At 51.1% G+C, this 26,650-nt stretch overlaps 10 protein-coding genes across 10 annotated transcripts; 4 read left to right on the top strand and 6 right to left on the bottom strand.

Moving 5' to 3' along the window:
• Positions 1–64: 64 nt before the first annotated feature.
• On the bottom strand, positions 65–631 carry ASPBRDRAFT_24918 (uncharacterized protein; the record flags this gene model as incomplete). Its single annotated transcript, XM_067622110.1, has 1 exon — positions 65–631. The coding sequence occupies one exon, from the start codon at positions 629–631 to the stop codon at positions 65–67; it is 567 nt and encodes a 188-aa protein (XP_067484468.1).
• A 471-nt stretch (positions 632–1,102) lies between these two features.
• ASPBRDRAFT_190549 (bestrophin family protein) lies at positions 1,103–2,489 on the bottom strand (the record flags this gene model as incomplete). The annotated part of the gene is made up of 4 exons (XM_067620250.1): positions 1,103–1,490; positions 1,550–2,091; positions 2,149–2,290; positions 2,359–2,489. 4 exons carry the CDS (start codon positions 2,487–2,489, stop codon positions 1,103–1,105), a joined length of 1,203 nt encoding a protein of 400 aa, XP_067484467.1.
• A 969-nt stretch (positions 2,490–3,458) lies between these two features.
• ASPBRDRAFT_654438 (uncharacterized protein) lies at positions 3,459–4,418 on the bottom strand. Its single transcript, XM_067628536.1, has one exon. The coding sequence runs from the start codon at positions 3,994–3,996 to the stop codon at positions 3,499–3,501; it is 498 nt and encodes a 165-aa protein (XP_067484466.1). The 5' UTR covers positions 3,997–4,418; the 3' UTR covers positions 3,459–3,498.
• ASPBRDRAFT_50169 (ankyrin repeat domain-containing protein) lies at positions 4,341–7,045 on the top strand (the record flags this gene model as incomplete). Its single annotated transcript, XM_067626490.1, has 6 exons — positions 4,341–4,419; positions 4,559–4,874; positions 4,917–5,775; positions 5,798–6,147; positions 6,431–6,505; positions 6,751–7,045. 6 exons carry the CDS (start codon positions 4,341–4,343, stop codon positions 7,043–7,045), a joined length of 1,974 nt encoding a protein of 657 aa, XP_067484465.1.
• A 1,682-nt stretch (positions 7,046–8,727) lies between these two features.
• Positions 8,728–9,677, top strand: ASPBRDRAFT_190547 (uncharacterized protein; the record flags this gene model as incomplete). Its single annotated transcript, XM_067620249.1, has 3 exons — positions 8,728–8,866; positions 8,924–9,241; positions 9,304–9,677. The coding sequence occupies 3 exons, from the start codon at positions 8,728–8,730 to the stop codon at positions 9,675–9,677; spliced, it is 831 nt and encodes a 276-aa protein (XP_067484464.1).
• Positions 9,678–11,195: 1,518 nt separating this feature from the next.
• On the bottom strand, positions 11,196–13,103 carry ASPBRDRAFT_50159 (FHA domain protein; the record flags this gene model as incomplete). Its single annotated transcript, XM_067626488.1, has 3 exons — positions 11,196–11,789; positions 11,854–11,950; positions 12,010–13,103. 3 exons carry the CDS (start codon positions 13,101–13,103, stop codon positions 11,196–11,198), a joined length of 1,785 nt encoding a protein of 594 aa, XP_067484463.1.
• A 4,274-nt stretch (positions 13,104–17,377) lies between these two features.
• vac8 (protein anchor VAC8) lies at positions 17,378–19,436 on the top strand (the record flags this gene model as incomplete). Its single annotated transcript, XM_067622109.1, has 5 exons — positions 17,378–17,551; positions 17,634–17,931; positions 17,987–18,232; positions 18,293–19,042; positions 19,108–19,436. The coding sequence occupies 5 exons, from the start codon at positions 17,378–17,380 to the stop codon at positions 19,434–19,436; spliced, it is 1,797 nt and encodes a 598-aa protein (XP_067484462.1).
• Positions 19,437–19,879: 443 nt separating this feature from the next.
• Positions 19,880–21,349, top strand: ASPBRDRAFT_36414 (exosome non-catalytic core subunit CSL4). Its single transcript, XM_067623498.1, has one exon. The coding sequence runs from the start codon at positions 19,991–19,993 to the stop codon at positions 20,864–20,866; it is 876 nt and encodes a 291-aa protein (XP_067484461.1). The 5' UTR covers positions 19,880–19,990; the 3' UTR covers positions 20,867–21,349.
• A 170-nt stretch (positions 21,350–21,519) lies between these two features.
• ASPBRDRAFT_36413 (GTPase RIA1) lies at positions 21,520–25,595 on the bottom strand. The gene is made up of 6 exons (XM_067623497.1): positions 25,297–25,595; positions 25,197–25,217; positions 24,207–25,120; positions 22,610–24,157; positions 22,225–22,553; positions 21,520–22,148 (listed from the first exon to the last, which is right to left on the bottom strand). Exons 1-6 carry the CDS (start codon positions 25,357–25,359, stop codon positions 21,769–21,771), a joined length of 3,255 nt encoding a protein of 1,084 aa, XP_067484460.1. The 5' UTR covers positions 25,360–25,595; the 3' UTR covers positions 21,520–21,768.
• A 238-nt stretch (positions 25,596–25,833) lies between these two features.
• ASPBRDRAFT_114549 (DUF4604 domain-containing protein) lies at positions 25,834–26,371 on the bottom strand (the record flags this gene model as incomplete). The annotated part of the gene is made up of 2 exons (XM_067616829.1): positions 25,834–26,288; positions 26,341–26,371. The coding sequence occupies 2 exons, from the start codon at positions 26,369–26,371 to the stop codon at positions 25,834–25,836; spliced, it is 486 nt and encodes a 161-aa protein (XP_067484459.1).
• Between the last annotated feature and the right edge of the window lie 279 nt (positions 26,372–26,650).

Genomic DNA, 26,650 nt, shown 5'->3' with positions numbered 1-26,650 from the left:
ACCATCCACCACCTCTTCTAGTACGTCCTTTTTTGTAAGAACAAGAATAAAAATAAGAAACCCCCTACAACAACTTTTCCACCCCCTCAATAACATCCTTCAAAATATCGAAAATCCCATCGAGAATCGAACCCAACAATCCCGTAGCAAAGCTAAGCAGACACTCAAGCGTATCCACCAACTGATCCAAAACATCAGTCAGAGTGCAGGATTCATCATCATCATCATCATCATCATCATCATCATCATCATCATCATCATCTCTCTTCACGCCCTTCTCCAGCACATTCCGCGGCGACACCGCATCACTCGAACAGTTAGCCAACCGGCCGTAGATCTTCTCCTGGGAGGAGAGCAGGAGGGCCCTGACGCCCTCGACTCTTTCGATTGCGGCGGAGGAGGCGGTGTTGGTGACGGTGATGGTGGTTCCGTTGGCGAGGGTGGTGGTTGTGGTGGAGGATGATTGGGACTGGGAGGAGTGGATGGAGGAGAATTTTTCGAGGAGAGGGTGGACGCGGTGGACGGTTTGGTTGAGGCGGTTGAGATTTTGGCAGTTGTCGAAGGTGGAGGTGAAGGCTGTTGCGAGGGGGAGGAGGAAGGTGGTGAGGGTGAGGAGGGGGAGGAGGTTCATTTTGATGGTTGGTATTCTCTAAATCAGAAGTGTGGTGATAATGTCTGGTAGTTGGAGGTGGAATTGGATGCTTTGATTGAAGACTTGATGGTTGATATTTGAGGGGTTCCGTGGTGGCTTTTATATGGTTATACTCATGTTCATGATATTGAGGGTATGCAAAGGAAGTGGAGCTATTCGGAATACAAAAAAAGAAACTATAGACTTGATATCTCGACGACTTCGGATTGGTCCAGCAATGATCCGAATTGCCCGATAGAGTCATCCCCTGACGATCGCAACGAGGGTAATATCCTCCTAGATAATCACTCGCATGCTTGACACTTGACAGGCTGATAGGGTGTCGATCTCTTGTAACCGAGATGGTCTAAGGTGATAGTTCCCTGTTAGCGACGCTAGATCTGCTACATCTCCACAACGCCCAGTTTCTGAGAACCATCACAATCTGAAATAGACTGTGTGGCTAGCGACTTATCGCTCTGATGGTCTCGCACGATGCTTGAGGAACATATCAGGCGGCATGAATTTCTGCTCCTTAACCTCCTCCACAATCAGACCGTTGCCGAGATGCTGATCGCCATTATCGGTCGCCGAGCCGGACTCGAGCGACGCCATCAATCTGCGCCATTCGGCCAGTACGACTTCAATTTCGGTCTTGGCGTCGCCGACTATGGCATCCATCTTGATGTCATTGCGGTCGTACCCGAAGGGGTCTTCTAACTGCGAGCCGATGCCTTCGATACCGTACAAGGTGAAGATGACCAGGCTGACCATGGGAACGGTCCACCACCCCATATCGTCGACCATACCGAACGGTAATACGCAGCCAAAGAGAGCGAGAACTTGCTTTTGGTGGATCCTTTCACATGTGAGCTGGCATGGAGAGTCAAGGGGGTGTTTCAAGAGCAGGGAACTTACAAGTGCGCAACCGGAATAGGAGTCAGCTTGATGGTCTCCATTTTGCCATAGGCATCCATCAATGAATTCAACTGCGCCTGCATTTGACTTGCTCCAGGAGCGTTGAACCAGCCGCGCTCCACTCCCCTCTTGATAAACCCATCCACGAAGAAGGTTAGTTGGAATGGTAATCCCAGCCCCTCATCTTCGTGGCCCACCAGTCCAGCTGGAAGGAGACTTGCATAATCGGGGTTGAATGCTGCAACACCGTTCTCGGCTACATCGTTTCCCAGAGCCCATGCCGCTCCCCATTCAGCGCGAAGATGATTCTTGACGGCAAAGGGAATCGACATGAGGATTCGTATCGTCCGCTCGATATCCTCCTTCTCTGCGGCAGTGGGGGGACCCGCAGTGCTGTAGCCATTGGTAACAATAGTCCTAACCAGGTTGCGGATGCACGTATAGATCGTGTTCATTCCGTTGCGCCCATCCCAGAACCGGTTGTAGGAGGTCTGGTTCCGGAAAACGAGCATCAAACCCACGACAATAGATAGAGATGGGATCTACGGTTGCATGATCAGATTGAGGGCACAATGGCATGCCATGTGAGTGAGACCTACAATACTGCTTGGTAGTCCAACCGTATCAAAGACATAGATATCGAGATAGACCACAAAGGCTGTGAACGCGGCGTGCAGGAAGACGGGCAGCAGAATGGCCGCATGGATAGCGCCTTTGATGAATCGGAATACCAAAGGCCACCTGATATGGCGCGTATTTAGCATGATGCTATAGCAAGTTTTAATTTGGTGAGTGATAATATTGTTTACCTCCGAGGCTTGCTTCGGCTCGTCAGGAGATGCGGATGCGTCCCTGCGCGATAGTGATGCGCATTGTTGAGGAAGGTGGTGTTCTGCCGACTTAACGCCGGTGTCGGGGGCTGACTGAAATTCAATCGCATCTTTGCCTCCAATTCAATCTGTCTAGGGCAGGAGAGTACAGAAATAGAGGAGGTGGTCTTTGTACAGGGCGTGAAAGAATTTGCGTCTAGCGGTCAACAGCCCGTCCGCTTTGTCAAACTGGGGTTAGTTGCTTACTCGAGGTGGAAACGATAGGGCGAGACGGCGTTGTTGAAAGGGCTCTCTAGATAGAGTGTGCTTACCCAGCAAGCCATATCATTTGAGTCTCTTGAGAAATGGTACGAGATAAGGAGTGGCATCATCGTGCAGAAAAAGGGACAAGTCGCGGGGGATCAACCAGCCGCCGGATGTTGTGGTTGGTGAATCCATCTTCACGAGGCTGCCACGGCCAGAACTTTATTCCTCTCAACCCTCCGCCAACCAGTCGACCTTTCATGTACTGTGACTAGGTTTGGCAACAATGAGATATTCAATTTGGATACCATGAGAAGGTGGGATCCAGATAAGTCACAGAGTGCTGCATATGCATCATTCACGATAAGTAATGATGGTCGGATACATATTTAGTCCCAGGACAGCCTGGGACTCGCTGTTAAGAGCAGAGTCAAGACTAACCACGGTTTCGAATCACTTTAGTGCTGACCTAAAAAGCCAATAAGAGTCGCTCGCTATTCTTCAGCTTCGATGGCTCACTACTACTTTGAAAATGCCCGTGACTCCTGGAAAGCCATCTGGCGGAGATCCGGCCATGCTTGACCTCCTCGCTCGCTCGCTAAAGCGTCGAGGTCAGCTCCACGTCGAAGACATTAATAATTCGAATAATTTGTGTACTGTTAGTTTAGTTGATTGTATGAGCTTCGGCTTTTATTGGTGCCTAGAAGCGCCCGCAAACCACCATTGCGAGGCTGAACTGGACCATCTCTCCTCCCCGCACTTCGCAAGGACATTCAGACCTCGCAGAGCTTCGTAGCCGCCGAGAAGCTCGAGCATTCCCTACTGTTTGATTGCAGAAAGAGATCTGGTGTCTGACAAGTCAAAGCTTCGTCTTTATCACGAAGCGTACACGGTCGCATTAATATGTCCCCTCGAGGTCGAACTAAGTGCGGCATGATATATGCTTGACGACGAGCATGCAGGTCTTCCAAGAGACGAATTTGACCCGAATACATATGTACTGGGATCCTTGAGTGGGCACAACGTGGTGCTAGCGTCACTTCCGAAGGGATCACCAGGAACGGCGTCCGAAGCAGCTATCGCCATCCACCTAATCCGAACCTTCCCAGCAATTGAGCTTCGTTTGTTGGTGGGCATCGGTGGGGGGATACCCAGTAAGACCAACGATATTCGTCTTGGGGATGTGGCTGTGAGTGCCCCAGATGGTATTCTAGGGGGAGTTGTTGAATATGATTTGGGGAAGGAAACCACAAGCGGGTTCAGAAGGAAGGGAATATCTTGTCCTCCTCCTACTGAGTGGAGAGGGATGATGACCATGATGCAGTCGGACCACCGCATCCGGCCAAATCGTATCGCAGAATTTCTGTCGGACATGTTGCGCAAGTATCCCGCATTGAGAGAATACTAGAGGCCATTGTCGGAAACAGATATCTTGTTTCCAGCGGATTACATCCACGTACAAGGTGAAGACAGCTGTGCTTCCTGTGACAAAGCCAAAGCCATGCAAAGACTTCCAAGAGTACCATCCGATGAGTCATGCGTCTTCTATGGTATTATGGCGTCGGCTAACGGCATGATGAACGATGGCCAAAAGCGGGACATATTGGCCGCTGAATATGGAGGTGCGATATGCTGTGACATTGGGGCTGCCGGGCTAATGAACCAGTTTCCGTGCGTTGTCATTCGTGGAATCTCACATTACTGTGACACTCATCAGAATGATGACTGGTATTGCATATGCTGCAGGCGCGGCTGCAGCTTTAGCAAAGGAAGCGCTGATGTACATGGAGCCACTCTGTATGTGCACGACCTATTGTTCATGCGGTGTCATTGAAGATGAAATATAGCATTGACTTTATCAAGATACGCAACAGCACGAAGCACCTTTTCCGGTGTGGAAAACTAATCAAACGGCTGCACACCTGCAATTATCGAGACATTAAGGATAGAATCCCACAACGAGTTGAGGGGACTTGTCAGTGGCTCACCAACCACCATCTCTTCAGAAGTTGGAGGGAAGACCATGGGTCGGGCCTTCTCTGGGTTTCAGCCGATCCTAGCAGTGGAAAATCCGTCTTGGCTAAGTACCTAGTAGATGAGGTTTTGCTGAGTTCAGAGACCATTGTGGTCTGCTACTATTTCTTCAAGGATGATACCGAGGAGCAAACACCCCTTGTAAGCGCTCTGTGCTGCATCCTTCATCAAGTTTTCGAGCAAAGACCGCATCTGCTCTCCAACCGCCTCCGATCTAGGTTTGCAAGTGACAGTGGGCATATATACCAATCATTCTGAAGCTTGTGGTGTATTCTCTGCGAACTGGTGAAGGATCTCCCTGCTGGGCAAGTGATTTGTGTCTTAGATGCCTTGGATGAATGTGGGTGCGACGAGCAATCACAGCTGGCTGAGTGCTTGACCAACCTCTACCAGGGCACAACGGCTTCTTTAAGATTGAGATTTCTCTTGACTAGCCGACCACATAACACTATCCAAAGAAGGTTCCAGTCTCTTGAAAGCACGTCCCCGGCTATTCACTTGCATGGGGAAGGTGAGCATGAGGTACAAAAGATAGAGGGAGAAATTAGTATGGTCATACAGCACCGAGCAGGGGAGCTTACAGAAAGGCTACAACTTCTGGCAGAGGAGCAGAACCTTCTTCTGTCGGGACTGACTGCCGTCCGAAATCGAACGTACTTGTGGATCACTCTCATCATGAATACCTTGGAGGATATATTGACAATCACTCCTACCAGTATACGCGCAGCGATAAGAAGATTACCGCGAACACTTGACGAAGCTTACGACAAAATATTATGCCGCACTCCAGATCCGGATCGGGCAAAGAGGCTTTTACATATTGTCCTTGCAGCAAAAACGCCTCTGACAGTGGCGGACATGGCTACTGCGATGGCCGTTCTGGACAAGGTCTCCCCTGAAGACCGGCTCGATATTGAGCCAGTACATCGAATGCACCGGTCAATTCGAGAAACATGTGGCCTTCTTGCCACTATTATCGACTCAAGAATATACCTTCTACGCGAGACCGCAAGAGACTTTCTAGTGTATAAAGAGGGTGAAAGTGAGCCAGTCCCGGGCCTTACGTGGAAAGCTTCGTTGAAACCGCATCATTCCGAATGGATATTAGCGGAGGCTTGTGTGGGCTTTCTTAATTCTACAGATCCAACGATGGCGTTCAAAAGACCAAGGAGACCTTATGATGGAATTCAATCGGACTCCTTTTCTTGAATATTCCGTTAAAAACTGGAACAAGCATGTCTTACCTTCTGGTATCGAGGAGGACCCATCAATCCATTCTCAGATAATGGACATTCTTCGCCGCGGTGAAGCCTTCTGTCTTTGGTTCGATAGGAAGGCAGCCTCTATACATCAATTTATTCCATCGACGACTCTGATGCGGGCCTCATGGCTCGGGTTGCGACTTGCTGTCCAAACACTGCTACCAGACAAAGATATCAAATTGGATCATAGAAGCACACATGGTCGTTCGGCCTTATCACTCGCAGCAGTGTACGGAACTACTGATGTGTTGGAACTCTTGCTCAATCAGGGTTGGTCCTTTCCGTTTTGGCTCCGAGAAACACGGTGGATCGATGTGAATGCAACGGATGATAGTGGGCTATCTCCCCTTGCACATGCAGCATATCATGGCAATGAGAGTATTGTTAGTCTGCTACTCAACAACCGAGGGACTTGCCCCGATATTAGGGCCTTCAGCGGGAGAACGCCCCTCGGATATGCAGCAGGACGGGGTCATCTGAACATCGTCAAGATGCTTCTTGCTACCGGCAAGGTCGACCCAGATTCCATGGATTATGCTGGGCTCACACCCCTTGTCTATGCAGCAGACACTCAGCATGAAGACCTTGTCAATTTCTTGCTAAACACTGGGAGAGTTAGTCCCGATCGGAAAGATAGTAGAGGTATGAATTTACTCTCACGAGCAGCACACCGTGGCCACGATAGTGTCATTCAGATACTGCTCGACTTTGGAGTGAAAGACCTCAACTCCAGGGACAAGTATGGGCGCACCCCCCTATTGCATGCTGTACTCAGGGGACATGTAAAGTCTGTCAAGTCACTCCTGAGTACCGGAATACCTGACCCGAACAGTCGGGATGCTGATGGCCAGACGCCGCTTGCGCAGGCATCGTATCATGGACATGATGAAATTGTGAGGTTACTGCTCGAGTATCCGGCTATTGATCCTAACGCACGAGACAATTATGACCGGACACCGCTGGCCTTTGCCTGTAAGGCAGATCATGAAAATATCGTTGCGCTACTCCTTGAGACCGGCAAAGTGGACCCAAATTCGGAGGATCATGATGACTTTACACCATTCACGCATGCTACTGAGTCTGGGAACGAGCACATCATCAAACTACTTCTGGATGCTAGTGACTAGAGCTGCAAAAATAGTCGCGACCCATCTCATGAATTTTCACTGCAACTAGAGGCAGCGCTTGAGCTACAGCCAACCAATGATTGGCCTATGGTGGAGGCCAAGCCAAGTGAACACGTCTCGGGGCATTGTAAAACTAAACTGGCGCAAGAAGCGACCATACAATATGCAGCACTGGGGCTTTCCCGGCCTGATCTCGGAATCCATTCCACCCATATTGCTAGTGACGCAGTACATAAGGCTCTAGCTTTGATGGTAAAGTGATCGATCCGCATCTAGGCCAGATTGAATGACGAACGTCTACACGGAGGGAATGCTTTCACGAGCTAGGCCGTTCTGCCAGCCCTGCTTGATATGCAAGCCACTCACAACTGTGCACTCCAGTGGACGGGCGGATGTAGATCTGGAAGCCGCTTACGTCTCTGGCCTTTCCAAGGATTCACCCGGTGTTGCCAGCGATTCAATTTCAGGAACAGGACAAAGCGCTCTTTGATACAATTCCGTCCAAATCAGACGGAACTGCTGAAAGTAGGAATATTGTCAATGTGCACAGCACTATGAGTAGCTTGATTCATCCGGATTGCATCATGCATGGTGAAACCTTGGCGGCCCGAATAGTATCAAAACGGCAGTGATATGCTTCCGCCCACGGAACGGATGGTGAATATCTGGCTCGGGTCAATCCGTGATGTAAGCCGGCAGAAGTCCATAGTTAGTTACTGACTATAGGATATTCTCAACTCAGCCTGCTACCCCAGCCGTATACGAGACCGCGCCACCGGCTATCTGTGCGAGGCATGATTCTCTTGTACTCTGGAGGTACTACTGAGTATAAGCTAGTGCTGATGCTAAAATAATCCTAAAGAATAAGGTGTGCAGCTCAATCTGGCATGGCAGATGGAGGGCGAAGACGAAACCCCATTCGATCGGAGGCGCCATCTAGACCCGCAGTGAGTGGATTTGTGTGAGTGGGGCTGCCTCTCCCCCTAATCCCCGTAATGCACGTCTGCAGCCAATCACTACCCTGCATCTTGGCTTGGCCGACGACATCGAGCGTACTGGGCTGAGGTCATCCTCCGCCATGAAATGCTGACTCATCTTCACTCGCAGCACATCTCCAGCAACCCCAGACTTGGCCAGGAGGGTAGTAACTGGGCTGGCACAGGCTGGATGAGGACAAAAATAGATGGCTTCTGAGTCTGGCCTTACACCAAAATGCGGAGCCAGTTACCACTCCAACGTCCCGCCTAGGAACGATCGACATCCGTGGAAGCTAGTATTCCCTGCCGCTTTCGATACTGCTTAGCAGAGGACACATTCATCGCTGCTTTTAGGGCTGAGAGACATGAGCACATCTCAACGTCATCCTACCAGCCCGCCATTGTGAAGGAGGTGAACTCAGTCAATCATGCATTCATTCACTTACCCACGAGTCACTTTGCCGGACCAGGGCACGTCCAAGAGGGAATGCGGCCACTCGACGTATCCCTACGTCATGGGCAGACATCTCTTCACTCATCACTCCTTATTTAAACCTGCTCGACCTCCAAGCAATCTCGATCCTCATCATCAACACAAGAACTGACTCAGTATATCAAACTGTCTACAACTATCTACATCTTCCAACTCACTATCTACCACTCCATTCTCAATTTCTAAGTTACATACACATACCACTGCCCATCATGTCCGGACTCATGCACAAGGTTAAGGATGCCATGACTGGCCACCACAGCCAGTCCAGCAACACCTCATCCTCCAACGCTGGTCCCCACTCCTCCAACGTCGCCAACAAGCTGGACCCCCGCGTCGACAGCGACCGCGGTACGCTATTCCCCCTACATTCGTTTTTCCTAATAAGGCACTAAACAATCTCTATAGACAACCGCGCCCGCCACGAAGCCATGGGCGGTGCTCACGGCCCCCACGACTCCAGCATGGCCAACAAGATGGACCCCCGCGTCGACAGTGATCGTGACAACCGTGCCAACCCCTCCAGCGGTATCGGCGGCGGTGCCGGCTACTCCTCCGGTGGCTACTCTTCCGGTCCCCACGAGACCGGCATGGCCAACAAGATGGATCCCCGTGTCGACAGTGACCGCGACAACCGTGCCCGTCACCAGGCCATGGGCGGTGCCCAGGGACCTCACAGCTCCAGCATGGCGAACAAGATGGATCCCCGCGTTGACAGTGACAGAGGTACATACCTACCCACATACCCATCACCTCTCCATTGCATTCGATACTAACATCCGATCTAGACAACCGTGCCGCTGGCGGCTACACTGGATCTAGCACCACTGGCGCTGGCTACGGCGGTGCCGGTACCGGTGCAGGCTATGGCGGAGGTGCAGGCTACAGCGGCGGCGCAGGCGACTACACCACCAGCAGCGGCTACGGCGGCAGCACCAACGCCGGCCCTCACGGCTCCAACGTGGCCAACAAGATGGATCCCCGCGTTGACTCCGACATGGACAACCGCGCCCGTCACCAGGGTCTCGCCAGCAGCAGCTACAACGCTCCCGGCCAGAGCACCGCCGGTCCTCACAGCTCCAACGTGGCCAACAAGCTCGACCCCCGCGTCGACTCGGACCTCGATAACCGGGGGACCTTGGGAAGCCAGCGTGGGTTTTGAGGGCTTAGTTGAGCTTCAAGAAGATGTTTATTAGAAGAACTGCTGTGAAAGACGAGAAGAGACATGATGAATAACTCTTATCGATGATGATGATACCGAATGGGTTCCGGCGATGAGACTTGACCGGACCTGAGATGATATGATTGATTGATACCAGCGAATGACTTTATTTGTTTTTGTCTTTTTTCGTCGCTTATGTGACATAATAAATGTACTATTATCAGATTGATGAATGAGAAATCCATCATATCATACAATGAACAGATATTGAGTACTACATTACATCATATACTTCCCACCTTAGTTGTGTCTTATCTATACTACAACTATATATAGTTACTTGTGGTGGTGGTGGTGGTTGTAGTAGTAAACTACCAAGTACTACTATGCTCAGCACTGTTCTCAGTAGCGATACTACTATACTACTACTATATGCATACAATACTATTTATGAATTAAGGCAACAAAAAAAAAAAAAAACCGTTTTGTCATTCTCCATACTACGTCCGGTGTTTAATGTTTATTTCATTCATGATATGAATCGATTCCGGAATGGAAGAAATGCTACTCTGGAAGAATATCTACCAGGAGTTACTGTATTCAGGATGACTAGTATGGTATAGTCTAGTAAGTAGTACTTACTATCCATCAATTATCTAGCTAGATGATAACACTATTGGATATGATCATGATGATGATGATGGTGGTGGTGGTGGGTTGGACAGCCAGACCTGCCGAGCATTGTGATGCTGCGGTTTCATGCTACCTCAGGTCATCGGACAGGGAGAAAATTGAGAATGAATGGCTTGCTGCCTGCAATTTGCTACCTAATAATTTCATACAAGGATGGTATATGTGAGTAGATGATAATAGAATATGATAGAATATATGTATAGCCGATATGTACATCTCACGACCCCCCCAATTCATTCATGCGCGCCAATGAATCACCGTTCCGGACAAACCAAAAGAAAAAAAGAGAAAAAGGAAAGCAGGGCCACCAATGACTGACAGACTGCAAACGCCAACCTCCGGGTTCCAAACAAGATGACTCTCGTGTGTGTACTCCAAGCCGGTTTCGGTTCGAATGGCATGATATGGTATGGCAGGTGGTCCGCTGCGTTAATGGCGAAGTAACCAGTGCCGAACGGGATGAAGAGAGGGGGGGGGAGAGAGGAAGAGGAAGAGTTCCTGTGTGTGAGGGAGAAAGGATGCTGCAAATGGGTATAAAATAGGTTGAATAGGTGGGGGGAGGCGAAGCAGAATAGAAGAACAATCGCGATGCTCAATGCTGAAACTTAGGAAGCTAATAACGATGGGACATGAGAAACACGGCTTGAGAATGCAAAAGACAAAAAGACATCGAACCAAGGCGACAATAGGAATTCACATATCAATGACGACTCAGTCCAGTAGACTGGATGCAAGGGTGGTCCAATTCTAGAAGCCAGACATAGCTGTCAGGGTAGGGGTCGGAGCAATCTATCCAAAAGCATCGCAACCATACTCCGCGTTGCTTCAAGGCATGGCGGCCCGGCCATCCAGGGCTAGGGGCCCTGAATCATTCAATGGCGTCAGAGGATTGTCCTCAGATGACTCCGACCGGACAGGGGTGTCCGCACGCAGGTGGGACTGGCGGGCCTGAAGAGCATTGGGTGACTGGGTCACGGACTGCCAGCCAGGGACTTCGTTATTGGCATTGGCAGGGGCGCCATCATTATTGGACGTGGGAGCGGGAGGACGCCGCGCATCATCGGATGCATCTGTGTCTTGGAGACGCATGCTCTCAATATTGGCAGCAAGGCCCGCCTCCGCCGGCAGGTTATCCTGACGGGAATCGTCGCCAGAAGGGGCTGGTTGAGCCTCCAACTGGGGGGAATTCGTTTGCGACCGAGATGCATCGGTGGAATCCCGCTTGTCCTCTGGAGTGTCTTTCTTCTCGTCCTCCTCGTCAAAGTCGTTTGTATCATCAACCTCGGCGCTCAAATCGGTGTAGGCACGGCAGTTGGGACATTGAAACATGGGGTAGTCTGGCGTGTGGATGAGACGACTAACGCATTTGTAATGCCAGACGTGGGCGCAGGCTGCCATGAACAAACACTGATAAGGCCGCTTCAAACAGGATTAGCAATGCGTCCTGCAGTTGTGCGATCCGCCAGAAGGGGGGGGAACAAACCAAAACAGAACCAAGACAAATGGAGCATTCCCGGCATCCAGAATAATCCGCTGTATCTCCCTTGCCCAAATTCCGAATCAGACTCTCAGTGTTTTTACTAGATCGCGCGTTAGCCGGTAGTCCACACAAAGCAGCTTCAACACCAGATAGTCATACTTGAATTCATTCGGCTGCTGCTGCCAGGACCGATTGCACTCAATCCGTATCCGAACGCAGCGGAAAATCATCTCCTCGCCTCCCCGAAAATCAATCCCCAGCTGCACAATATCACCATCCTTCACGGTATACAGCCGAGAGGGCATGTTCGGCTGACTCAAGCGCATGTGGTTGAGAAACGTCCCCGACGAGCTTCCAACATCCTTGATATGCCACTGGCCGTTCAGGTATAAGAACTCGCAGTGTTTCCGACTCACAACTTTCGACTTGAACCCGACCGGAGCATCGGAGGGATCCGTTGGGTTGGCCACCGGCAGACCATCGCGTTCAGAGTACCGACCAACTCGGATGACGCAACTTTCGGACGGGAGCGTTCGCGAGACGGGGATGAAGGGCAAAGAGGGCCGGGAGCTTTGATGGGAGTCTTGATGGGGGAAGAAGCGAATGGTCGCTTTCTGCTTCGGTCGCGGGGACGCAGTCGACGGGTTCTCCGACATCACCGGGTCGGACGAGTCCAGAGCTCCCGCGTGGAGGTTGGACGAGGCCGATGGACTCGTGCCATCGAGATCGGGTCTCGCATCCAACGCTTGCGAGGCACCTCTGGGCCGCGCCATGGTGGTGGTCGTGCCTTGTGTTGTCGTCTGACGGCCACCGGAGTGGTTGGAAGGGGAAGAGCTGGACAGATCGGACTGGCGGGAGGAACGCAAGTCGAGCTCAAGGCCGCGGTAGCTGGGGAAAAAAACCGCACTATAGCGGGCAAGAGTGGATGGCTGCTCACTTTCGGGACATGGGCCCGACGAGCGAGACCCCACAGGCGAGAGTTGCGAAGATTCGGTCCCGGTGGAGGCGGGAGAAAACCAGGAAACTCGACTGCTGAGGGTATGACGACGCGAGATGCGGGGACCGCTGGATGAGGAGGCGGCGGCAGTAGTAGCAGCAGAAGGATGTGAGGAGGAGGATGAGGAGGATGAAGAGGAGAAATGCAGCTGAGTATAGGCACGCAGTTGGCTCAGGCGACGGAGGGGTCCAGAGGAGCGAGAATCGGATGGGAGGTTGGAGGAGGCGGAGGCGGAAACGGATGCAGACACAGACATGGATGAGATGGGAAAAGAAAAGAAAGGAAAAAAACTGGGAAAGAAAAGTGAATCAAATCAAATCAAATGCGATCGATCGGGGTTTGCTTGCTTCTCGTGTTTATACTTTTATCCCAGTGGGAAAAGGGATCGGATTGATCAAGTCTTTTGCTCCTTTCTTGTCTTCTCTGATTCTTTCTTCTCACCCTCCGCTGGTGCTCAGTCTTCTCTCTTATCAACTTTTTGCGAGGTTGACAACTCGGTCGGTGTTCAGTTAGCTGATCGGGGGATGTCCACGAGACGATCGCTTTCTCGAATCTGCTGTTCCTGTCCACTTTTTAATTGTCTGTCACCTCGTGCGATCGACGCGACAGCCCTAAATTGGGATCTTAAATTTTTGACAGTCCTCAAATTCTTCCGTTCAGTTCAGTCGGGGACAGATGAGTGAGCTTTTAGAGTTGTTCGTCGCTTCGGCGCATTGCAATGGTTCGAGGGTGGATCCGGAGGCAAATCTGGGTCCCTTTGGGAATCAGGGCAGACGATCAGGGCCAGAGATGTAGGGGGAAAAGGAAACAATCCAAATAATGCCTTACCAGGTTACAAGGAGGAGCAAAGGGAGGGAAAGGAAAGGGAGAAAGTCAAGAGGAGGAGAGGAGGAAATACTATCCAAGTTCCGGCTGGTGAGGAAAAGTGTTGCTATTTCTCTTGTCCTCCTCCCTTGGGTTGGAATGCCGGAACAGAATGGCGACCATGCGAGTCAAATGGGGAGATCTTCTCTCTGTGGGGCAAACGGAATGCGCAGGTCTGCAGCAAGTAGATAGTACGTAGTGTAGTCTAGTCTAGTCTACGACCGGATTCCCAATTAGAAGAGGGACCAGCTTGATACTTGAGAGAGGAAGAGGGGAGGAGAGCAACCGGGCGCGCATCGCACCATGTTCTGAACTATCCAGAAACTCCATCCAGGGCGGAGCGGCGAATTACAGTGAGGGTCCTGTTATTAGTTGGGCGAGTGAGCCTGCGCCCCCCGAAACACGGGCTACCATGGTTGCTCGCCTGAGAAGATTCCACTGGGCTTCCATAAGCGTCTCCGGTCACTATTCACTACTCAGGAAGAAAAAAGAAAAAAGTCCCCGTAGGAGATGTTGTCTGACTGCAGGTCGATGGATCATGATGATTGACTGCTGCAGCATCTTAAGTAACTCCGGGGAGTGGAGCAAGTATCAAATTGGTCGCCCGAGTTGCAGAGGGAAAAAGCAATGCCGATGCCCTCAGCCGTTTTTCCCGGTCTGAGATCAAATAAAACGTCCGGATCATGGAACATCCTTTCTGCAGGCTATGATTCCAGGAGCCTCTCTTGTCAGACAGTGGCAACCTAACTACTGACTCCGTAGTTTGGTCTCTTCCCTTCCTCCTCAGCATTCTATCGCCTGCATAATTGTGTAGGTAGAGACCGGGATTGTCGACTTGGTAGGGAGTAGTAGTCTCGAAGTACCCTCAGAGAACTACTTCTTGTATAACTACTAGTACTATATGTTAATCTGTACGACTGCGTCACAATTGACGCAGGAAGGGGGCAGATCTGTCCTGAGAAATCCACATGGGACCATTGAAGGGGCAGGAATGATTCGATACCAAGCCATGTTATGTACGGGGATCTCGTGGGCTCCTCCGCACTTTTGCGCTGCCCATTGACATTTAGCTTTGCGGGGCAGAGAGAGAGGCACTGCTACTAGTAGTCTAGTACTAACTGTAAGCCTCTGGAGGTTGTCGAATGGATGGTTGAGGGATGGTTCAGCCCGGCCAGTGATTGGCATCGGATCATGGGCCCGGGCCTTCATGTGATGCAGGCCATTTTTCGATGGTGTGAATGAATATGAGGAAAGACTCTTTCCTTTTCATCTCCTCTCACGTGGTTTATGTGGTGGCAACACCTACACCCACTTCTCTATTTTCTCTCTGTGTGTCTCCCTGGCGTCGTATGTAGTAGTCTGAGGAATATTGGAGTATGTAACTAGTAGATGCACAGTAGATAACCAAACCGTGATGTTGTGTTGGTTTCAAAGCCTCGCACGGGCAGATGCAGGGGTAACTGCGTCGCAACAGGTCTCAGCGTGGAATCCAATGCATCCCATCCCCATCATCCATCGAGCTCCATTTAACTTATCCCTGTCAGCAGATACGGACCAGATAACTAAATAGGCCACGGGCAACACGGCTGTACCCGTGACAGATCCCAGATGACTGGAATTCGAATTTAAATCGGTCATGTTCGTGCCTGTACCTGTTTGGAGAGACTGAGCCATTGGCATGCCACTAGTTTAGAATTGTTGTGGTGGTGATGGTGATGGTTATGGTGATGGTGGTAGTGTAGGATGATGGATGGTTGACAGGTGATTTGATCCGAAATAGTTAGTTTGGTCAAAGGAAAAGAAATCTTCCCACGCTCGGGGCAAACATTGATGCTGATCATCTTCTCCAATGCTGTCCGGTGATCATCGTCATCGCCTCACCGTCCCCTCAGGATGCTTCCCTTAACAAGATGATACTTACGACCTGCTACTTACTATACAAAGTAGAAATGGAAGTAAGCAATTGTATCAATGCCGGCTTCTAGAAAATACAGCGATAAATGATCCTGGTAGTAGCTTTCTTCAACATTCTTTCCTTTGTTGCTGCTGAAGCTTATACTGTGTAGGCCTCGTCATACTATGGAGTACTGCTAGGCAACTAGTTACTAGTTACTTACTACATAGGTCTCACTAAGACCTTCTGTTCAAACTATCCAGAGCAACTGAATCTACGGTGTAGGAACGAGTGACTGTGCCATGATGGTTAGCTTCCGGAGTGGAACCGGAAACATTTATGACCCCATCATGATAGTAATAGAATGGGCATGAGAGATTGCTAATGGTATAGTTAGAATCCTAGCTAAGTAGTTATTTCATCGTTAAGATCAGTTGATGACATGCTTGCTGCATAAAGTGTGGGAACATCCATGGGAACTAGTTTCAGAATCCTAGACGGCATGGCGGGAATGTGGCTGGAAATTGGTCGGGGGAGGGAGGGAGGGAGGGAGGGAGGACGAAAAGAAGGTGAGGCCGCACATGAACTTTTTCTCTCAAATTTGCAGTGCAGGTGCCAGGCGCAAAGGAACTAATGACGGGCAGCAAACCGATAACTAGACGGATAGTACCAAGTAAGTTAGTAGCTAGTGACGAGTGGTTCCATCCAGAGCTGTTTAGTTTGCCAGTGGGGCCGAGGGCAGCAACGAGCAACAGAAAAGCAAAGCAATGACGAGCAAAAGATAAACATTGAACTGGGTCCCGGTCGGATGGACCTCTTTGATAACGGCGGTGACAGACAGATCTAGATATTATGGATGATATGTACTGTAGTAGTTGACGTCTACTCTGTAGTCTAGTTAACAATGTAGTTCACAAACGAGTAATGTAATAAAGTAAATGAACAGAAACTACGGAGTACTACTTAGTTTAACTAAGACGGTGGTTGGTGAAATTGGAGCTCCCCCAGCCCTTTCTGCGCGTTATCATTTGCCCGACTCCAAAGTGGTGCTGACGCGGGTTCACTTAACCAAACTGCGTGAAACTAACTCACTAACCCAACTAGACTGGCTTGCGCTCTCTCTCACTCTCTCTCTCATTGACACAATCTCCCTCACTCTCCATCACCCATCCACTTTGGTGATGAACCTCTATCCCCTTGGGTCTCTCATTCTCCGCCAGCTCCCCCTCCCCTCCATTGACTCTGCCCATTGTATGTTTTCGAAGAGGAAAGAAAGGTGCTAAGGGTCCCTGAAAGCACAGGGAAGCTACTAGCCCAACCTAACCTAACCAACCTCACTTCATCTCATCTTCCCTTCCTCCTCTACAACGTCGACTACTCCTACTACTACAACTACAACTACTCCTCGTACTATCTATCCCTCCCTCCTACTTTCCCCCCTCTCAGACTATCACGCGCCGGGCCTTGTGTTCCCGCAGCTCCCTCTGTCAGAGCCTCTCTCTTCCCGTCCCCTTCGCCAGTCGGTCCTTCCCTCGAACTCTGCCTGCACTTCCCCCGACCGCCCCCCCCCCCATTCCCAAGCCGGTTCCGCCTCCGCTGCAAGTCTTTGTTGGATGGAATAAGGGAAAGCGACAAGCTTGCTGGCATTAAGAAGCTCGACCTGATCCCCTCTCCTCTCAATCCATTCGGCGTGTCTTCCGCCTACTCTTTGCTTCCCTATTCATCGCTGGCGGGGCCGTCTGTTGGTCCTGCGGGCTCCCCAATCTGAAGGCATGAGCGGAATTACGAATGCCTGCCTGTCCTGCTTCTCGACAGTCGATCGGTGGTGCCATATCTCTGCTTGTCTCGGCCCGATCGGTGGCCGCTCCAGGGATGGTATTTATGAAACCACTTTAGCAGACAACGAGCGCGAAGCGGTTTCCGATCTTCTGGGTTACCTTGAAAACGTACGTTCAATGCTGTCGCATCCTCCGGTGCTGCTTGTACTCCGGCTGGCATTCGTTTTGCTCACAGAAGTTTCCTTGATAGAGGACCGAGACCGACTTCTTCGCCGGTGAACCCCTTCGGGCCTTAAGCACCCTCGTCTATTCCGACAATGTCGATCTCCAACGGAGTGCCAGTCTGACATTCGCTGAAATCACGGAGAGAGGTACGGGCTCATACGCACAGACCCTATCGTTCCGGTGGAGGCTAACATCCGGGGTATTTGCAGATGTGCGCGAGGTCGACCGAGACACACTGGAGCCCATCCTCTTCTTGTTGCAAAGTTCGGACATCGAAGTTCAACGTGCTGCTAGTGCAGCACTAGGCAACCTGGCTGTAAATGGTTGGTTTCGCTTTCACTCGCCCCTCGCGCGAGCACGATTACTGACCGGTCGCAGCGGACAACAAGGTGCTGATTGTCGCTCTGGGAGGACTGGCTCCTCTAATACGGCAAATGATGTCACCGAATGTGGAAGTGCAATGCAATGCAGTCGGTTGTATTACAAACTTGGCTACCCATGAGGATAATAAGGCCAAGATCGCTCGATCCGGTGCTTTGGGGCCGTTGATCCGTCTGGCGAAGTCGAAGGACATGCGAGTGCAACGGAATGCCACGGGCGCGTTGCTGAATATGACACACTCGGGTAGGTCGCGACGTATTCCAGGGCAAAGTGGCTTTCTTGTTCTAACAATGCGATCCGTAGATGATAACCGACAACAACTCGTCAACGCCGGCGCTATTCCCGTTCTCGTTCAATTGCTTTCCTCTCCCGATGTTGACGTACAATACTACTGCACTACCGCCCTCAGTAACATCGCTGTCGACTCGTCGAATCGCAAGCGCCTTGCTCAAACCGAGTCCAGGTTGGTTCAGTCGCTGGTGCACCTGATGGATTCGTCGACACCCAAGGTCCAATGCCAAGCGGCGTTGGCACTGCGCAACCTTGCCTCAGACGAGAAATACCAGCTCGAAATTGTTCGAGCCAAGGGCCTCCCACCCCTCTTGCGACTGCTGCAGTCGTCCTACCTTCCACTCATCCTATCCGCCGTCGCGTGTATCCGCAACATCTCCATCCATCCCCTGAACGAATCGCCTATCATCGATGCGGGCTTCCTCAAGCCCCTGGTGGATCTGCTGGGATCGACGGATAATGAGGAGATTCAGTGTCACGCCATCTCGACCCTCCGGAATCTTGCCGCAAGCTCGGATCGGAACAAGGAGTTGGTCCTTCAGGCTGGCGCTGTCCAAAAGTGCAAGGACCTCGTCCTCCGTGTGCCCCTCAGCGTCCAGTCGGAAATGACAGCTGCGATCGCGGTGCTGGCTCTCAGCGACGAGTTAAAACCGCATCTGCTCAATCTGGGGGTCTTTGACGTCCTGATTCCTTTGACGGAGTCGGAAAGTATAGAAGTGCAAGGGAACAGCGCTGCGGCGCTGGGAAATCTCTCGTCTAAAGGTATGACCCCGCCGTGTGCGAACGTGTTAGCAGGCTGTTCATATACTAACAGAGTGTGAAACTAGTGGGTGACTACTCCATTTTTGTGCGTGATTGGGCGGATCCGAACGGAGGCATTCACGGCTACCTCAATCGCTTCCTTGCCAGCGGAGACCCGACATTCCAGCACATTGCCATCTGGACTCTGCTTCAGCTTCTGGAATCCGAGGATCAAAGACTCATCGGATACATCGCCAAGTCCGACGATATCGTTCAGATGGTGAAGTCCATCTCTGACAAGAATATCGAATCGGACGAGGAGGATGCTGAGGACGGGGAAGGCGAGGTCATTGCGCTGGCTCGGCGATGCCTTGAATTCCTCGGGAACGGTCACAAACAGCTTGTAGAAGGCTAAAATCTCCCCCCGACCTAACCCTCACCTAACCTAACGACTTGTGTATGGCTTTGGACCAACCCTTTCACTTCCCTATCTATCTTCGACCGACTTCTTTTCCTCTTCTCTATTTGTGTTCTCACTGCCGTTCTTATCTATAAGTTAAGCCGCCTTGTGTTCCAATGTGTTGACCATTGATGTCTAGCTGTCCAAGGTGTTAAGCGGGCATGTGCTTCGGTGTCTCTTTTGATTTGTGTCAGCGAGCATTCGGTGTGCTTGAGATCGTTGTCCGTTTGTTGTCTATAGTCACTCCTCCGAGGCTGGGGATGACGCTGTGCCGACTATTAATTCTGTCTGCGCATAATACTGTATTCACCGTTAGAGGATTTCGAGTCTATACTTGCAATATATTGATACCATGATCATAACTGCTATCTTTGTAGAATACTTTGTCTATTCGGTCTGTCGCATAGTAATCGAGTCACAAGAGAATGTATACAAAGGCCTCCTGATTGGTCCGTTGCTAGCTGTCCGGGAACGTCGTTGTTCCGCACCGAGGCTGGGTCCCGCCGAAAATGAAAAGCTTTGCCAGCATCTCGTGTCAACAACGCAAGCTCGACTTCTCCGAGCCTCTTCTCCTCCTGCCTTTCTTTTATTTCCTTCTATCTTCCCACTCCGTAAGACGCAGCGCGGGAATGGCCACTGCGCTACCAACTTTGGCCATCCCAGGCCAGCGCCTGGCTTCAATTGCCTCGTATGCCGCCGGTCCTGGTACCCACGTGCAGAACGCAACCATCTATGCCTCCATCGCAGGCCCCGTGGTCGTTGATCAAGCACAACCCAGCTCTAAAGCAAAGCTCATCCTGAGTGTTTCCCGGACAGGGCCCAAGAAGGCTGCTGCGCCTGCACCCAGCACCAAGGCGTCCGCAAAACCCGCCAACACTGGGAAGCCCAAGCTGAGATACAACACCCTCCCCGCCGTCGACTCGGTCGTGTTAGCACGCGTAACTCGCGTACAGAAGCGACAAGCCACCGTGTCTATCCTAGTCGTGCTCGATGAATCCGCTAGCTCCCAGCCCCTCAACCCCTCACAGACTGCGTCGGACAATGACAACATTGAAGCCATCCTCTCGTCCGCGGCTAATCCGGAGAACCATAGCAACTCGGATGAACTGCGCTTCCAGGCCCTGATTCGCAAGGAGGACGTACGTGCTGTCGAGAAAGACCGCGTTGTCATGGATGAGATGTTCCGTGTTGGAGATATCGTTCGCGGAACCGTCATCTCGCTCGGTGATCAGAGCTTCTACTACCTTACCACGGCGCGGAATGATCTGGGTGTCGTTATGGCGCGCAGTGAGTCGGGTAATATGATGTTCCCTGTTAGCTGGAAGGAAATGAGAGATCCTGTTACTGGGGTTGCGGAATTGAGGAAGGTTGCCCGGCCGTTTTGATCGGTCAACCTTCTCTGGGGTATGAGAGGAATTGATGATACCAGCAATTGTGTATGAAGCGTGTGTCTGGCCCGGTCCGGCCTTGATGGCTGGTTTTCTAGGCTAGGCTATGGCGCTCATCATTAACAACACAGTCTCTTAGCTGCCACGGCACTCACTCAAGGGGAGTACCGGATCGGCCGTGTGACTGATCCCGAAGGAGTCAGGCGCTTGCAGCAGCACCTGAAGGTCGGTGCGCTCGCATACTATGATCAGGCCGGGCTCCTACTTGGTCTACAGCTTGCTTGCTCTGGAGACAGTCGCGGAAGCGCGCGAAACCACATATGACTGCCAATGAGCAAGCATATTAACCACACCCGACATAACTGTACATATTTCAAACAGTTGATGTACTCACATCATTGGCTAGTTGCATGACAGCCAAACCGCTTCGCGGAACCGCTTTTACTTATCCTTGTGCAGGATACAAATGAAACTCACCGTCTTACATTTGTTGCTTTTCCGTTTCGTTATTTTATTCCTGTTTTTCATATTGTTTCCTCCTTAGTATACATGGCTTTGGCTTTTTCAATGCTAAGCTGTGTTTGTCATGTGAGGTAGATGGATGGTAACTCGCGCAAGGTCTTTACTCACTTTGCGACCCTTTGTTTAGAGCTTCCTGATTCTTATGTTTTGTGGATTGGGAAGTATTACATACAACGGGCACATCATATACATACACATATACTTTGTTCCTCGTAGTCAACTCAATCATACTATAATATAAGCAATATTCAATCCAATCCAATTCCAACTTTTCAGTTTCTCTTCTTCACAAAAAAAAACAAAAAGTCACAATAACTATCTATACCCCCACCCCCAGCACAACCTCTCAAAATTAGAAAACAAAAGAAGAATCATGATCACTTCTTCAAAGTCTTCTGCTTCTCCGCATCAATCAACTTCCTGCCCGTAACCACCAACCCCTTCCTCCGTCTTACATTATCCATATACCGCTTCGCCACATTCTCCCTATCCGCCAACTCACCCAAATCCTCCAATTCTTCCTCCGTCGCCGGAACCCAGAATGGATCTTCATCTAGCGCCTCGAAGCCGGCAAAGATCAGTTGAGGCTGCGCGGCGCCCGATGTCCGCTTGCGGATTTCCTCCGCGAATCCGAATGATTCGGCTACTGGGAGGAGGGAGAGGATCGTGAAGAATGGTGTGCCTTCTTTCATTACCTCGGAGAGGATCCGGCCTCGGCGGCGGGTTATCACGCCGTAGACGCGGCCGAGGACTTCGGCTGTTTTTGGCGATTCTGGTTAGTAATTTTGTAGGGGTGAGAGTTGGGGTTGGGGGAATAAGGGTAAAGGACGCACTCGATGCTTGAATCTCACAACTGTACATGGCCAGCATGATTCGAGGGCTCCAGTCGAGGAATCCCTGCGTGATGCTGTCGCGGACAAGACGGATGGCTTCGCCTGTTAGGCGGCCGAGGTCGAGGTCTTCGTCTGCGGTGGCGGTGTTGATGGAGACAGATTCAAGGAATACGGCGATGCCTTGCATTGGCTCTTGGCAGAGAGGGCCTTGGCTTGTTGCTAGTTGGAAGGCGTGCGCGATCTTGTCGCTCAGGTCACGCACCATGAGAGCTTCGCGGGTGCTGGTGTCGGCGTTGATTTGGGGTTGTTGTTGGTGTTGTTCGAGGAGGCTGTAGGTTTGTGTTAGGAGGGAAGTTGAAGATACGGGGAAGAGGACGGGGCATACAATTTCTCGCAGGTGTTGACCTCTGTGGCATCGATGAGGATGTTGGGTCCAACACGTCTGGGTCCAAAGGCTGTGATCCGCTCGACCACGTCCTTCCAGAGTTCCTTGTCGTCCGTTGCTTCGTCTTCGAATAGCTTGGCGAGTTCTTGCTTGAAGTCCTTCAGGGAGAGAGATGTTGCTTCGCGGGCCTCGCCGGTGGCGTCGCTGGCTTCCATTTGCTGGTTGCTTTCAGCTGTGGTAGTTCCGTTGGTAGGTTGTTGTTCTTCCTCGCTGGACTGGGTCTCTGCCGCTCTGCGCTTCTCGGTTTGCAGGCGCTTGATGGTTCCCACGTGCTTGGAGATGAAGTCCGTGACAGCTGCAGGGAGCGGTACCACGCGGACGCGCATGGTCAGTTGCTTGGATGAGGAGGTGGCCTGGACGCTGCCTCTTCCGAGCTCGGGGTTCTTGGGAGGTGCCATTTCGGGGGCGTGAATGATGGTTTCCCGGTAGGGTACGATGGTCTGGCCGGTTGAGATTTCACATTTGGCGAAACGTTCGCGGAGATCCTTGATGCAACGCTCGAGATGCAGTTCACCAGCAGTTAAAATGACGTGCTCGCCGCTGGGGAGAACCTCGTATTGCGCGCAAGGGTCGCTTTGCTCGAGAAGGCGCAGACCAGTGACCATCTTGCCCAGGTCTGCTGGGTTCACGGGCTCTAAGGCGACTCTCACGATGGGTGGCGTGCTGAGAGAGACACCAGCCAAGTTGATGCTACCCTCGAGCTGCGAGGACAGAGTGCCGGTCTTGAGAACATGGCCTGCGAGGCCGCCAATGCCGAAGACAACACCTGCTGGTACGGACTGGAGAGGTTCCAGACTGCGACCCATGAGCAGGTAGAGATCGGTAACGGTGACCTTCTGGGGTTCTGGGCTGGCGTGCGGGTTCTCTGGCGAGAACTTGGGTGCCAGGACGTACACGGAGTCTCCTACTGAAAGGGTTCCGGAGTAGAGACGTGCGAATCCAACGAGATGTTCAGGATCTTCCTTCTCCTCGCTCTCGGCGGGTTGATCATCCGATATAGTAGTGCGTTCGAAGGCAGATGTTATGCGAGAATAGTCATCTGTCTGGTCGCCGTTGGCTTCCGCCTGCATTCGTGCGATTTCTTCTCGCTTCTTGCGAGCAATCTCCCGGGCTTCATCGGCCGACATGGTACCACCAGATCGCTTCTTGCTCGATCCCAATTCGCTCTCCGGGATCGACATCATTTTACTGACATACGCGATGACAGGCTCGTCTTTCTCCGTTTTAAAGTTTACCATGGCGTCCTTCACTTTGGAGTCCACGAATTGGGAGCCAGGAGAATCTTCAATCAATGCTGGCAACCGAGCTGCTTGAGCAGCTCGCGGGCTGGGAAGATATTCAATAACAGACACCAGCACGGCCGTAGACAAAGGCAGCCACATCGAGAACAGCGTGGTCATGATATTGCGGGGGTCGCGTGACCGCAGGATGTATGGCGGAATGTTGATATTCAGGGACTTGGTGATCTTTTCCAACAAAGTCGGGTCACTGTTCCAGATTAGCAGGCTTACATCACGTATATATCGGTTAAACATACCCCTTTCCTGTGCCTGTGCCTGTTGTAGCCTCGTATGCCGCCCAAATACTGTCCAAGACAAGCTGAACGAACATCGGCTTCAAAGCACGACCCTTCAAGTGCTTCGAACCCAAGACTCGCTTCGTTTTGGGATCGAGATAGTAATCTCCCCAGAGGACCTTTTCGAGGACAGTGCGCTTGATTCCAAGCTTTCTTTCGTAGATCGCAGCAAACTGACGGATCGTAAAAGCCCAACCATCGACAGCACTGCAGAAGATGACGTTGTTCTTCTCTGGCGCAAAATAGAGGTCTTCATCGTCCTTTTCCTCATACTCTGCTGTAGGCTCGTCATCTTGCTCCTGCTTCTTGGAACGAGCAGCAGATGCATTAGCGCGCTCCTCCATGCGCTCTCGCCATTGAAGGTCCTCTTCCATCCGTTCACCCTGGTAGAAACTACCAATAACAGCGTTGACTTGCTCCAGTAGTTTGCTCATATGGGAGTAAGCCTCGCCGGGACTCATCTTCAGCTCCGTAACCAGTCGATCGATCTTATTGATAACTAGAATGGGCTTGAGTTGCTCCACCCAGGTTTGACGCAGCACTGTGACCGTCTGACTGCAGACACCCTCTACGGCATCCACAAGCACTACGGCACCATCACAAAGACGGGATGCGGTCGACACCTCACTGCTGAAATCGATATGGCCCGGCGAGTCGATCAAGTTGATCAGGTACTCTTTTGCCACGGGCGCAGCGTCGGGAGCAGGACGACGCATCATGGAAAAGAAGAGCGAAATTGCAGAAGACTCCATCGTGATTCCTCGGAGCTGCTCATCCGGACGGGAGTCCAGATAGCGGATCTTGCCCGCCAGCTTTGGTGAGATGATGCCATTGGTGGCGATCAGACTATCAGTCAAGGAAGTTTTACCGTGATCCTAGATGGGTGTGAGTGGAGAGGAATTCACTAAGGGGATGTAGTCTGATGGAATGAGACAAGTTAAAAGTACATACGACGTGAGCTAAAATGCAGATCTGTGATGGCAGTTAGTGAAGGCTGACAGAAAGATGGAAGACGGCATCCGCAAGAAAGTGGGATGGAGGGGTAACTTGCATTCCGGATGTCATCGGGCCTCCGTTGCAGACGGACGAGATCATCCACGTTAACGACAGGCATTTTGGGATATTGCTGGTGCTGCCAAACAGCTCCCAGGGTCCAAGATAAAAGCCAGGCCGGAAAGTTGCTCTTTCGTTGGGTCTCCGTGCCGCGAACTGCGGAATCTGGAAGAAAAACTCGTCGCGGGAAATGTCAAGCTCGAAGAAGTTGCCTGTCCCTCCGATTCTGAGAGTGAAGTTTACGCCAGACCTGGACAGCAGGAGATGTGGTAAATATGGTAAATGTGAAGATTCTTTTACATGATCTCCATAGGTTCGAATCCTTGATTATTAATTGCTGCGATTTATGACTACAACGGACCCGAGTGCTATACTCTCTCTGTTCAACCATCGTCATCATTCTATGGCATCATCCTAACTAAGTATGTATCTACCAGAAATTGGAAAGGGAAGAAGCTTAAGAAGCGATACAAAATCTCTTCCTGACCATGATAGGGTATCATTATTGTAGTATAAAACGACTCATATCCTGTCATTATGAGTCATCATCAAAGGATAGCTTGATCTTCTTCTTCTGCTTCGGTTTTCGACTGCTTGGTTCTTTCTTCTGTACCTTCTCGGTCTCTTCGGTAGAATTGTCTTCTCCGACTACTTTGGCCTGTTTCCTTTTCCGTGGACCTCCTATTTCGGCCACGTTCTGTTTGGAGACAGATGCCTCAGCCTGGGTATTCGATTTACCTTCTTCGCCCGTCCCAGGCTCTTTTGTATCTTCATTGGAGTTCTCGGTATCCTTGTTATCCTCGCCACGCACTAAGGCTTCGTATTCCTCTTTGGAGATAATTTCGTTGCTCTCTTCGTCAACGTAGGTAGGGCCATCGTCGTCGTTGTCGTCCCTCGGTTTCCGTGGCCGCGCAATGGGTCTTTCGAGGCGACCAGAGGTATTCCCGTATTGGTTCTTGAGTCTCTGTAAGAAGGCAGGCTCCTTCGCCTCTGAAGGATTGTTACTTCGATTTCACTGAGAAGCGGAGACGGAGCAACGTACCATATGCGAGGTCCTTGGATTTGAATGACATGGCTTGGTCAGCCGCAGTGTGACTGTCAGCCGATTTCTGTTCTATATACAGTCAAGGAAATAGGAGAACTGATATTACAGCAGCTCAATAGCGAGTGAATGGGCGCAGTATGACGTGACGCTCCTTAGTAGGACTCCATGCACAGTGCATTCGTATATAACTATTCCCAGTCAACTGCAGTACAGCGGTGCAGTATACGTGCCTTGCTCGCAAGCTATACACATATAATTAAATTGGTTATGAGCAAATGACAGAAGGCGACTTGGTATAGAAAGAGGT

This window comes from Aspergillus brasiliensis (assembly GCF_001889945.1).
Source record: "Aspergillus brasiliensis CBS 101740 unplaced genomic scaffold ASPBRscaffold_1, whole genome shotgun sequence".
In the NCBI taxonomy this organism is placed as follows: domain Eukaryota; kingdom Fungi; phylum Ascomycota; class Eurotiomycetes; order Eurotiales; family Aspergillaceae; genus Aspergillus; species Aspergillus brasiliensis.
Note: the sequence above shows the minus strand (reverse complement) of the source record. Positions and strands in the feature narration are given on the sequence as shown.